The 13,915-nt window shown below is 45.4% G+C and overlaps 1 protein-coding gene across 1 annotated transcript in view; it reads right to left on the reverse strand.

Moving 5' to 3' along the window:
• The window catches only part of KAZN (kazrin, periplakin interacting protein), a 182,906-nt gene that overhangs the window by 73,520 nt on the left and 95,471 nt on the right, over positions 1–13,915 (reverse strand). Inside the window, 1 exon segment of the mRNA XM_040428799.1 lies at positions 1,194–1,385. Within this exon segment, the coding sequence (XP_040284733.1) occupies positions 1,194–1,385 (192 nt within the window).

The following is a 13,915-nucleotide window of genomic DNA, read 5'->3' on the forward strand; positions in this document are numbered from 1 at the left end:
TCAAAGTTATACTGAAATATCAGGTATAAAAACTGTTCATGAGAGAGGGGCTGCAGACCGCGCTGCTAAATCTGTCAGACTGACTATCACAGAATGAAAACTTTGTAGCTACTGTATACTGGGAAACTAAAAAGCTGCAGAAGCCCCAAATGAAGCAACATTTTTAAATAAAACCTGTAAATAAAAACCTCGTTATTTGCAATATCTCTGCTTGCTGTCAGTGAATGTCTAGCTCAGTGAGGTGAGTTAAAGGGGTTTTCCTGCCATATATACTGATGGCCTATCGTCAGGATAGGTCATCAATATCTGACCAGCAGGGGGCCAACACCCGTCACTCCCACTGATCAGCTGTTTGAAGAGGAGGCGGTGCTCCATGCGTCTGCCTTCAAGCAGCGGCGCAACGTAATTACAAGTATTCGCTCAAGTGAATGGAGTGAGTATTTGTAATAACACTGCGCTTCCGAGACTAAGTGCAGCCTAATGAAGAGGAGTAGTGCTGTGTCGGAACACTGCCGATCAGATATGGATGACAGATATATATATATATATATACATACACACACACACACACATACACACACATACAGCAGAACAACCCATTTAAGTCTCTGAATATAAAAAGGTTTCCTCTGACAGCAAGAAGAGCTCTAGAAAATGGTAAAGAATTCAAAAAGGAAAAACTATGTATATTCCTAATATACAAGGATTATTTTCTATTTATTTATTAAGACCGTGTTGCACAGTTAAAGGGGTTTTCCGGTTACAGAAAGTTATGCCCTAGCCACAGGACAGGGGATAACTATTAGATCGGTGGGAGTCTGGAAACGTGCGGCGTCGCTCCATTCATTTCTATGGGAGTTCCAGAGATGGCCTAGCGCTGTACTCTGCTATCTGCGGCCCTCCTGATCGGTGGGGTCCCTGTGGTAGGACCCCAACTCTGTGGATAGGGGACAACCTTCTATAGTCAGAAAACCCCTTTAATTTCCTAAATTGGGGCGATTTCTGTAGAAGGATCCTCAATACGAGAAGTCACATGTGTAACCAAAATCTTAGTGGTACAGGAGAGGAACTGCGATGACAAATCTTGGGTTAAGCCAATCATCTACATTTCCTTAAGTGAAGAGAGAGGCCACTGGTAGCTCCTCTCTATACCCGGCATGCAATGTGGCGGTAGACAGACTGGCAGACATTACCCTGAAGGGCCTCCTTTGCCCGTGCCAACTCCTGCTCTTTCTGCACCAGCTGCACCTTGAGCTCCGTAACAGAGAGTACCTCTGCCGACCGGCTGTCATGCGACTCCTCCAGGTCCTTTGCTAACATTTCCTTCATTTGTCGGAGCAAGTGGACCTCATCCTGCAGCTGTGACACCTCCTCCCTTAGCAGCACTGTAAATGAAAGGAAAGACAAGGTTACAAGGGTAGAAGGGGCTGCAATTTCTGCAGAAATATCTGACCGACGTGTAAAAGAAAATCAATACATCCTTTATCAATAGCTGATCTAAAATGCTCCTCTTGAGGTTTCACCAGTGCGATAGGAGATGGAGAAGACTGCTTTCATTTCTCGCATCTCACCAGTCAGACTGCGCCAAATCCCTGGCATCCACCCATTACCCACGACACCCTGGAGGTGAGGGACGTCATCCTAGTGCTTCTGGTAGAACCTGTTTGGATGGTTAATACTACAAGTGTGAACACTCAGCGTAAATCACTGGTCAATTAATTCTCTGAGTCATAGGTTTGTACAAAAGATAATCCTGGATGATTAGAGAGACAATGGAATGTCCCACACTTCACGAAATATCTGTCATTGTGTCAATGTAACAATCCCATATCTACTCAGCGGCTCAACAGTCAGTGCGCGAGGACAAAGGGCAAGATTTCATCGTCACCCCAAAAGGTTACCGAGATACTTTCCATCTTGGTGACAGAATTCTATGTTGATGGCTTCATTTTAAAAAGAGATGTGCAGTTCCCCTGGGTGGAGCCTAACTATGAAGATACCGGAGGCTATAACGGGAGAACGGAGCGGCGCCCGGGGATAACAGTAAGTGCAGGGGGATCCCTGGGCGCCACTCTACACGTCTGTATAGTTAGTTTAGATGTTTTATTCTAGTGAAAGGTCCTCTTTAACCTCTAACATAAAAAAAAAATGTAAAAGCAAGCCTGGAATCTCTAAGCAAACAAAAGAGTTCTTCCAGGATCCTACTTCATGGGTCTGTGAGCAGGAGGGAGCTGCGCTTATGAGATCTGTTAGTCTTGCTGTGGTAAATATCTTATAGTGTGAATGTCTACCATGACCTGTTATCTTCTCAAATTCAAGAGAATGAACGGAAAATCCAGTTGGAAGTCTGCAAACCCCTACAACTCCCAATCTGCCTTTTAGACTTGGACATTTTTATACCACAAAAAGTGAAGGCCACAGTAGAAGCCAAAATAACTTCTGCTTACTTGGCCATTGCCAATCTATGCCAGTCTGACCTCATGCACTGGTCACGTTAATATTTTATGCAGAACTAGCTTTACATGTCCTGTGATGGCCAGTATGGAAGACATTACAGCACCCACTGGGGGTGCCAAAAAACTTTCTAGATTAGCGTATAATAGATCAAACTTCAAGTGCCCCTAATAGGTTGGATTTAGTTACTGTCGCAGTGGCATTAGTCCATTTTATACCTGCCACAGGAGTCTCCTCAAATGCTGGAAATTACACACACACTGTCTTAAAGACCGGAACAGGAATTCAGTGAAATTAAGCTAGTTTCACAAGACCTTAAAGGGGTTGTACAAAAATCTGAAAAACAGTCACAGATTTACTACTTGTAATAAATAGACTCTTCACTGACTGTTGGTTGGCTTACTTTGAGGCAGATATTCAAGCCAGAACTGTTCCAAGATTTTGGTGCAAAATAGTGAATCTTAAGTTCGCCCCAGGTGACCATTTCTTTTAAAAAGGGCCTGCGGCACACCGGCCCGCATAGAAGGTGTGATGGGAATGTTGGAGGATGGAAAAGGTGGCTAAGGCCTCTTTCACACTTGCGTTGTCAGGATCCGGCGTGTACTCCACTTGCCGGAATTACACGCCGGATCCGGAAAAACGGAAGTGTACTGAAAGCATTTGAAGACGGATCCGTCTTCAAAATGCGTTCAGTGTTACTATGGCAGCCAGGACACTATTAAAGTCCTGGTTGCCATAGTAGGAGCGGTATACTTACAGTCCGCGCGGCTCCCGGGGCGCTCCAGAATTACGTCAGAGCGCCCCATGCGCATGGATGACGTGCCATGCGATCACGTGATCCATGCGCTTGGGGCGCCCTGACGTCACTCTGGAGCGCCCCGGGAGCCGCACGGACGGTAAGTATGCTGCTCCCCCGCTCCACTTTACCATGGCTGCCAGGACTTTAGCGTCCCGGCAGCCATGGTAACCATTCAGAAAAAGCTAAACGTCGGATCTGGCAATGCGCCGAAACGACGTTTAGCTTAAGGCCGGATCCGGATCAATGCCTTTCAATGGGCATTAATTCCGGATCCGGCCTTGCGGCAAGTCTTCAGGATTTTTGGCCGGAGTAAAAAGCGCAGCATGCTGCGGTATTTTCTCTGGCCAAAAAACGTTCCGTTCCAGAACTGAAGACATCCTGATGCATCCTGAACAGATTTCACTCCATTCAGAATGCATTAGGATAAAACTGATCAGGATTCTTCCGGCATAGAGCCCCGACGACGAAACTCTATGCCGGAAGAAAAGAACGCAGGTGTGAAAGAGCCCTAAGACAATTGAGGGTGGTTGTAGTCCTTCTGGTAATCCCATAGGCCGCAGCTGCAGGGGATGAAGGGGCGCAACTTATGTTCCCCCTTGTGGAACACCGTGGACTTTGAGCTCTGGCCTGGTGATTACTGGGGTCAGGGCCGGCGCCACCTGTAAGGCAACTTAGGCAGCCGCCTAGGGCGCAATTTAGCAGGGGGCGCCGGAACCGTGCGGTTTAAAAAAAAAACAAAAACCCTCATGCTGCGCCGCTGCTCTAGTAAGCAGGGTCGGCGCTTCCATAGAGTCCTTAGGGGCGCCGGCCCGCAACTTACTATAGGCAGGAGTCAGGACTGTGGACACTGAGATGAGCGCTTCCATTGAAGGCACATGAAGCGCTCATCTCCAGTCATCTGTATCGCCGTCCTCAGGACAGCGATACAGATGGCTGTGCAGCAGGGGAGGGAGAGGTGTGTCCCTTCCCCTTCCTCTGATAGGCTGCCGGCCTAGTGCCTGCAGCCTATCAGAGGCCGGCACAGGTGGCGCAGAAAATCACGGAAAACGGAACAACGGCCACGGGTGCACACAACGGTCGTGTGCATGAGGCCTTAATAAAACATCTAGAAAAGGAGGCATGGCTGTTTGTCTGCCTTCTAGAGATGTTCTCTGTGTTGAGCTATGATGTATAACTCGTCCCTAGCTGCATTGCCTAAGGCCTCATGCACACGACCGTTGTGTGCATCCGTGGCCGTTTTCTTTTCGCAGACCCATTGACTTTCAATGGGTCCGTGGAAAAATCTGAAAATGCACCGTTTTGCAGCCGCATCCGTGAGCAGAGTTTCCTGTCCGTCAAAAAAATATGACCTGTCCTATTTTTTTGACGGACAATGGTTCACGGACCCATTCAAGTCAATGGGTCCGTGAAAGAACACGGATGCACACAAGATTGACATCCGCGTCCGTAGGTTACTTTCATACAGACTGATCCGAAGATCCGTCTGCATAAAAGCTTTTTCTGAGCTGAGTTTTCACTTCGTGAAAACTCATATCAGACAGTATATTCTAACACAGAGGCGTTCCCATAGTGATGGGGACGCTTCTAGTTAGAATATACTACGAACTGTGTACATGACTGCCCCTGCTGCCTGGCAGCACCCGATCTCTTACAGGGGGCTGTGATCCGCACAATTAACCCCTCAGGTGCTGCACCTAAAGGGTTAATTGTGCATATCATAGCCCCCTATAAGAGATCAGGGGCTGCCAGGCAGCAGGGGGCAGACCCCCCCTCCCTCCCCAGTTTTAATTTCATTGGTGGCCAGTGCAGCCCCCCCCCCCCCTCTATTGTAATATCATTGATGGCCAGTGTGCGGCCTCCCCCCGCCCCCTCCCTTTATTGTATTATCATTGATGGCCAGTGTGCAGCCCCCCCCCGGCCCCCCTCTATTGTATTAATATCATTGGTGGCCAGTGTGCGACCTCCCCTCTCATCCCCCCCCCCATCCCGATCATTGGTGGCAGCGGAGATTCCAATCGGAGTCCCAGTTTAATCGCTCTGGGGCTCCGATCGGTAACCATGGCAACAGGACGCTACTGCAGGCCTGTTTGCCATGGTTACTTAGCAATATTACAATATTAGAAGCATCATACTTACCTGCTGCGATGTCTGTGACCGGCCGGGAGCTCCTCCTACTGGTAAGTGACAGGTCTGTGCGGCGCATTGCTTAATGATCTGTCACTTACCAGTAGGAGGAGCTCCCGGCCGGTCACAGACATCGCAGCAGGTAAGTATGATGCTTCTAATATTGTAATATCGCTAAGTAACCATGGCAACCAGGCCTGCAGTAGCTTCCTGGTTGCCATGGTTACCAATCGGAGCCCCAGAGCGATTAAACTGGGACTCCGATCGGAATCTCCGCTGCCACCAATGATGGGGTGGGGGGGGGGAGGGGGGAGGCCACACACTGGCCACCTATGATATTAATACAATAGAGGGGGGGCCAGGGGGGGGGGGCACTGGCCACCAATGATATTACAATAGAGGGGGGGGGGGCCGCACACTGGCCACCAATGATATTCAAACTGGGGAGGGAGGGGGGTCTTGCCCCCTGCTGCCTGGCAGCCCCTGATCTCTTACAGGGGGCTATGATACGCACAATTAACCCCTTCCCTCAGGGTTAATTGTGCTGATCACAGCCCCCTGTAAAAGATCGGGTGCTGCCAGGCAGCAGGGGGCAGTCATGTACACCGTTTGTAGTATATTCTAACTAGAAGCGTCCCCATCACTATGGGAACGCCTCTGTGTTAGAATATACTGTCGGATAGGAGTTTCACGATGTAACTCAAATCCGATGGTATATTCTAACAGAGGCGTTCCCATGGTGATGGGGACGCTTCAAGTTAAAATATACCATCGGATTGGAGAAAACTCCAATCCTATGGTATATTAACTCCTGACTTTACATTGAAAGTCAATGGGGGACGGATCCGTTTGAAATTGCACCATATTGTGTCAACGTCAAACGGATCCGTCCCCATTGACTTGCATTGTAATTCAGGACGGATCCGTTTGGCTCCGCACGGCCAGGCGGACACCAAAGCAACTTTTTTTTCATGTCCGTGGATCCTCCAAAAATGGAACCCGTTTTTGCGGACCGCAAAAAAAAACGGTCGTGTGCACGAGGCCTAAGGGTAAGAACCCACAGTGTGCCTGGCCACGTTTGGCCAAGCCAACCACGGCAACCAATGCAGCTGTGGGTGGCCGTGGCTTGGCATCATGGAGTCATACCCTAATTGAGATCGTTTGTTACCATCTTTCCTGCACCTCAGCCTATTCAGACTAGCTGCTGTGCATGTGCACAAACCCATCACAACTCACCACAAAGTCAGTGCAGATTATTTGCATTAGATCAATGACAAAACTACAAACTAAACCACAAGTGAGGAAAAGACACAGAGCTTGTTAGAAATGACTGATATTGTAAGATTAGGATTTTTTTTCACAATATCTTATGACCTCGACAAGACAAATTTCATTTTTTATTCGTATATTGCCACAAAAATGATGTCTTGGAAGCACAGTAAAAACACATCTAACCTTCACAAACTACATATTTTCTAAATTATAGCTCCCAAGATGTAAATTACAGACTTTCTCCACCCAAATGCAAAAAAAATAAAAAATTACATGTGCTTAGAAGTGTGAGGCAAAATATTACTCACTGGGATTCTTTTCTCAAGAACCTTGAAAACCAAGTAGTGATTTACAAAAAGTTATTTGTTTGAATTGCCCATTTAGGAGCAATGTACACAAAAAACGTAGGCCAGTTTCACATGAACATATTGGGTCTGGGATACATGCTCTGTCTGATGGTCATATTTACGACCTGAACTCCCGGCATCATAGTGATTTATGGAGATGTGAGAACAGACCAGTGGTCAGGCAAGAACATTATAAATCATGAAGAAGCCGTAACTCTGGGTTAGGCAAGCGGCGGTCAGTCCAGGAAATGTGGCCAAACGGGAAAAATTTCCCAGACTGAAGACGCTTGTGTAAAACTGGCCTTAGTCTTTGCAGCAGCATCTCTGGATACATTTCCAACAATTTTTGTTAGGCTACTTTCACACTCGTGTTTGGTGCGGATCAGTCATGGATCTGCACAGATGGATCCGTTCAGATAATACAAACGTCTGCATCCGTTCAGAACAGATCCATTTGTATTATCTTGAAAGTCAATGGAGGACGGATCCGTTTTCTATTGCGCCAGATTGTATCATAGAAAACGGATCCGTCCCTATTGACTTACATTTTGTGTCTGAACGGATCCGTTTGGCTCAGTTTCGTCAGACGGACACCAAAACGCTGCAGGCAGTGTTTTGGTGTCCGCCTCCGAAGCGGAATTGAGACGGAACGGAGGCAGACTGAGGCATTCTGAGCGGATCCTTATCCATTCAGAATGCAAACTGATCCGTTTTGGACCGCTTGTGAGAGCCCTGAACGGATCTCACAAATGGAAAGCCAAAAGGCCAGTGTGAAAGTAGCCTTAGTAGGGTCCCCCATCAAACAGATCACAGGTGTCCTGCAGCCCTAGCCCCAGTGGTCAGCTGTAATGTGTAGAGAAAATTGGGTGGTAAATTTACCACATCGCTGCAGCACTACCAGGAGAAATGAAGAATTACACAGTTCCTATTGAACTCAATTATCCATCCATGCCTCTCCAATCTGGCTGACTGATGAGGGTCCTAAATGGAAGACCCCCTTCACATTGTTTATAAGGCTGCATAGATAGTGTGATGTGCCACCTAAGAGCACATCAAGCTGTGTGAAAGGTCAAAGAAAATGAAAGGTTGAGTTGTTTTTTTTTAGTTAAACGGGTTTTGCAACTGTTTTCGGCTACATTCACACGACTATGTATTTTGCGGTCTGCAAAACGCGGATCCGCAAAAATACGGATGACGTCCATGTGATATCTATGTTGCATCCGTTTAGTTTTTTTGCGTATCCATGGTCACAATGCCTATCCTTGTCAGCAAAACGGGCAACAATAGGACATTCTCCATATTTTTTGCGCGGCTAGGCAACAGACATACGTATGCGGACAGCACATGAAATGAATGGGTCCTCATCCAATCCGCAAAAAACGGAACGGACAGGGAAACAAAATAAGATTGTGTGAATGTAGCCTTATCCTGATGACCTGTCCACAGGATAGGGTCAGTGTCTGATTGGTGGGAGTTCGACACTTGAAACCCCTACCAATCAGCCAATAAGTAGGCTGTGGTGCTTCAGTGAGTGCTGGAGCACCATGGCCTTCTCACAACTTACCCTAGGCCAGTGACGTCATTTTCATTGGTCACATTACCTAGGTGCAGATTAGTCCCATTCAAGTGAATGAGGATGATCTGCAATACCAAGCAGAGCCACTATACAATGTACAGCGCTGTGCTTGGTAAGCAGCAAGTAGGCCTCAGTGCTCACTGGAACCCCGCGGTCTCCTCAAACCGTTGATTGGCGGGGCGGTCCTGGGTGTCCGAACCCACTGATCTGATACTAATGACTTCTCCTGAGGATAGAGGTTATTTTTTAACATAGAAATTAAATGGAAAAAGCCAGAAATTAGGAATGGTAAAAAGTAAATTTTGCATTGAGGAGTCTCAGCGGTCTCTATGTTGTGTTGAGCCATAATATGTATACAAAAGAAAAATATAATAAAAGGAAGCAGCTGTGGTGGTCAACCATCCAAATTTTAGGAATGCTCATATTACTGTACAACCATCACCACCCAGTCCTGCCTACAAAAAGTCAATGGGGGGGTTCTAAAAGTCTGACAAAGGATGTGGTGGGAGAACTGAGCCAAGTTTCTGACTGTGGAATATTTGTGTTTCCCCCCGTTTATAAGGGCTCCTCGATAATGGAACTGAGGGCATGTGGCGGTCCAGTAGAGGCTCTATGCACCTTTATGGCAGTCCTATTAGGGCTCCGTCGTAACACAGATGTGAGCGAGCCCTTATTGGAAGTCAAACTATGACCTTTCACATGATATTAATCTTTTGGGTGTTTAGACTGGCCAATCATCATTATGATCCCCAGAAAAACTGGGCTGTTGATAATTTGTTTATTTCTATGTTACAAAGCAACCACATCACCATGAATGAAATGCAGATAGCCATCTATAGATCACTGTGATATGTGATCTACTCGCCTTCGCATTCAAATGAATAAAGTTAACCATATGAAATGCTGATGGACCCCAGAGTTAACACAAGCAAGACCATATTGATCAGTGTTTCAGCATAATATGCCCTCAGACGTGCAGACTGGATCAATAAATGCCGAGTTGCATTAAGTCCAAGGGGAAGTGTCACGCTATTTCGGATATTGCAACAGCTATGTCTGTGGGGACCTTGGCACATGGCTCATCCGCTGACAAGGATGCTAAGGAAGGAGCCAATAGCTAAAGTACTATCACAATACCCTTGACATATCCAGTCTGCTAAAAATATGTGATTTATTTAGGAAAGCTCCTTGCAAATTTCAAAAGGTCCATGTATAAGTGTTTCGATCTCTAAGGATTTTCAGAGAAGTCATGCTTCATTCTTCAGTGTATCTAATGCATTAGAATGCTTGTTTGCTCTTTAAAGGATGACCAAAGTATCAGGCTACAAAAAAAAAAAAATTAAAAAAATTATACAGGAACTTGCTGAGCAACAAGTAAGAAGAAAAAGACGACAACTTCAGCTCACTTGAAGATTCATAAAGCAGTTTGCTACCTGCTGATAGGACTAAGGGTCCATTCACACGTCCGTTTTTGCTTTCCTGATCTGTTCCGTTTTATGCGGAACAGATCTGGACCAGTTCTGTACCCATTCATTTTCAATGGGTCCTGGAAAAAAAAAATAATCGGACAGCACAATGTGTGCTGTCAGTTTCCGTTGTTCCGTTCCGCATGTCCGAAAAAATATAAAACTTGTCCTATTCTTTTCCGCAAAAATCGGATCCTGGACCAATACAAAGTCAATGGATCCGCAAAAAACAGAAGACATTCGTATGTCATCCGTTTTATGCGGATTCCGTTCCTGGAAATTAAATGGCACCTGGAGGTAACACATAACTAGACTTTTATTCACTTTTTTTTTTTCAAATTTTTTTCAAAGAAATCCAAATAACTTTATTTGCTTATTGAAATTTATACATGTTTCCGTTTTTTGCGGATCCGACATACGGAAACACTTTCAGGAACAACGGATCCGCAAAAAACGGACCGAAAATCGGGATATAGAAAAATACTGACGTGTGAATGTAGCCTTATTGTTGCTTCTCCACTATGTCATCAAAGTCAATAGCAGGCCACTGAAAACCACAAAGCCTTGATGGGAGCATGTGAATATGGGACGGGGCAACCAAGAAATGTCAGTTTGTCCCACTGGGGAAGTCATAACACAAACTCATGAGCCCCTAGAGGTTTGATGGAACAGCAGTGTTCTCCAGAAAGTTGCAGAACAAGAAGACGAAAACTTCAAGTCGCTTGAAGATTCATAAAGCAGTGGGCTACATGCCTGTTAGGTAGCAGGACTTATTGCTGCTTCGCCAGAATGTTGCACTAGGCCATCAAAGTCCATAGCAGCCCACTGGAAAACCGAAAATCCTTGATGGGAGCATGTGAGTATGGGATGTGTCAACCAAGAAACGCAACTATGGCCCACCAATGAAGTCATACCACAAACACGAGTCACTAGAGGTTTAATGAAACAGTAGTGTGACCCTAAGGCTGGGTTCACACGGGCGTTGCGGGAAAATGTGCGGGTGCGTTGCGGGAACACCCGCGATTTTTCCGCGCGAGTGCAAAACATTGTAATGCGTTTTGCACTCGCGTGAGAAAAATCGCGCATGTTTGGTACCCAAACCCGAACTTCTTCACAGAAGTTCGGGCTTGGGATCGGTGTTCTGTAGATTGTATTATTTCCCCTTATAACAGTTATAAGGGAAAATAATAGCATTCTGAATACGGAATGCATAGTAAAATAGCGCTGGAGGGGTTAAAAAATAAATAAAAATAATTTAACTCACCTTAGTCCACTTGATCGCGTAGCCCGGCATCTCCTTCTGTCTTCTTTGCTGAACAGGACCTGTGGTGAGCATTAATTACAGGTAAAGGACCTGTGGTGACGTCACTCCGGTCATCACATGATCCATCACCAAGGTAAAAGATCATGTGATGGATCATGTGATGAAAGGAGTGACGTCACCAAAGGTCCTTTACCTGTAATTAATGCTCACCACAGGTCCTGTTCAGCAAAGGAGACAGAAGGAGATGCCGGGCCGCGATCAAGTGGACTAAGGTGAGTTAAATATATATATTTTTTTAACCCCTCCAGCACTCGTTTACTATGCATTCTGTATTCAGAATGCTATTATTTTCCCTTATAAACATGTTATAAGGGAAAAAAAATAATGATCGGGTGCGCAAAAATCGCACCGCATCCGCACTTGCTTGCGGATGCTTGCGATTTTCACGCAACCCCATTCACTTCTATGGGGCCTGCGTTGCGTGAAAAACGCAGAATATAGAGCATGCTGCGATTTTCACGCAACGCACAAGTGATGCGTGAAAATCCCAACTCATGTGAACAGCCCCATAGAAATTAAAGGGTCGGTATTCAGTGCGGGTGCAATGTGTTCACCTCACGCATCGCATCCGCGCGGAATACTTGCCCGTGTGAAAGGGGCCTAAAAGATTGATTTATTAACTGCATCAAGTAAATGTATCCCAGCATGCAATACTATCATCCCCTCTCGAGGATTCTGAGATGTGCTTTTAGTTGATCTCTACCTACTTTAAAACACCTCAAAGGACAAAGATCTTCTTATCCTCTGTACAAAGACAGAACTTTATGTATTTCCAAAGATGTTAAAATTCAATCTTTCCTTGTTGGTAGACAGTTCAGCATTGACTAGCTTCTTGCATTATTCAAGATATTTATAAAAATTTATGCATTTTAGAACTTGAGTTTAAAACGATCTTTTGGCCAACTAAAAGACCTTGAGAAATTTGATAAAACTTTGGTAAAGGTTGAGAAGTTTGGCATACATATATCTGCTTCCTCTGAACTAGTCAAGTCATCATTCTCCAATCTGTACAGAGGAGGACTTCAAAGATCCAGCAGATACCTTAGATTTCCTATGATATGGTTATCTATACCTGGACCTTAAAAGAGGAGATAATTATAGCTGACCATACATGAGATTTAAAATGGCCAGCAGAAGGATGACTGATTAAACAGTCATCATTAAGCCCCATTAACATGACCGTATTTTTGGTCTGCATCTGATTCACATTTTTTTTTGCAGATCACACACAGACCCATTCATTTCTATGGTCTGCAAAAACAAAATAAATAAATGAATGAAAACCAACATCACACCGAGTGCTGTCCGCATCCATATGTCCATTCTGCAGTCCTGAATAAACGATAGAACATGTCCCATTCTTGTCGGCAGTCATCTGTATTTTTTGTGGATCTGCATTTCAGATAATCCTGGAAAAACAGCGCATACATTTTTCTGAAAATAATCAGTGGATTCGCTAAATACAGACAACTTCTGTGTGCAATCTGTATTTTTCTCGTTCCCATTACTAGAAATTACTTTTGTCTGCAAGACAGACAAGAATAGGACATGTTCTATAGGGCTGCAGTAAACGATTATTTTAGAAATAGAGTATTCTATCAATTTGTACGATTAATTGAGTATTCTAATAGGAAAAAATGAATAGACTGTTTTCCTTTATAAAAACTCATCAGACCCCCGCCATCAGTCCCCAACACCCTTTGCTCCCCCTTGGTCATCAGCCCCAGTGCCTTCAGCTCCCCCGACCGTGCCATCAGCTCACTCCCACCCCAGTGCCATCAGCTCGCTCCCACCCCAGTGAGAAGCATTGGGTGCCTACAAGTTGTCATCCCCTGAATGTGAAAAAGAATACTTCCGTTAACTGACAGCAAGCAGAGATCTTAAAACCGGTGAGGAATTGATGCTACGTAGATTACAAAGTTGCAGAACTTTCACATAGGTTATCTGAGTCTGGGAGATAACACCTATGGGCCCCAGGGAGGGGAAAGCGTGATCACAGCCTAAGTAACATATATATATCTATATCTATCTATATCTATCTATCTATATCCATCTATCTCTATATCTATATCTATCTCTATCTATCTCTATCTCTATCTATATCTATCTCTATCTATCTATCACACATTCCCCTAGCCCTTCTGCCGAGCCCTTGTGTCAGTCTGGATGAGCAGTCTTGTACATTTAGCTTTATGGCTACACTTTAAAAATCAGCACAGCATCTTGATGCACACGGTGCGTACAGCCATATGACAGTGGCGCCAGACCTCGCGGCCGGGTAGATCTGCGGGTTTCTTGCAGATTCACATTTATGAGCAGATCCTACGAGCGTGTCACAAACGTAAAGCAAAGACCCCAATGCCCCATCTAGTGCCCTGCCAAGAACTTCAGCAATTAAATGGTGGGGAAGGGAAATGGTGATGAGCGCATGGCATTCTCCCCAGGGCCCGGCCGACAAACAGATCTTTCATCTACAGAGGAGCCGGGAGAATGTGCAGCGGGGTGCGGGCCGTCGGGTGACCACAGAGCGGTAAGTAATAGAAAGCACTTAAA

Source organism: Bufo bufo, chromosome 1 (genome assembly GCF_905171765.1).
Source record: "Bufo bufo chromosome 1, aBufBuf1.1, whole genome shotgun sequence".
Classification (NCBI taxonomy): Eukaryota; Metazoa; Chordata; class Amphibia; order Anura; family Bufonidae; genus Bufo; species Bufo bufo.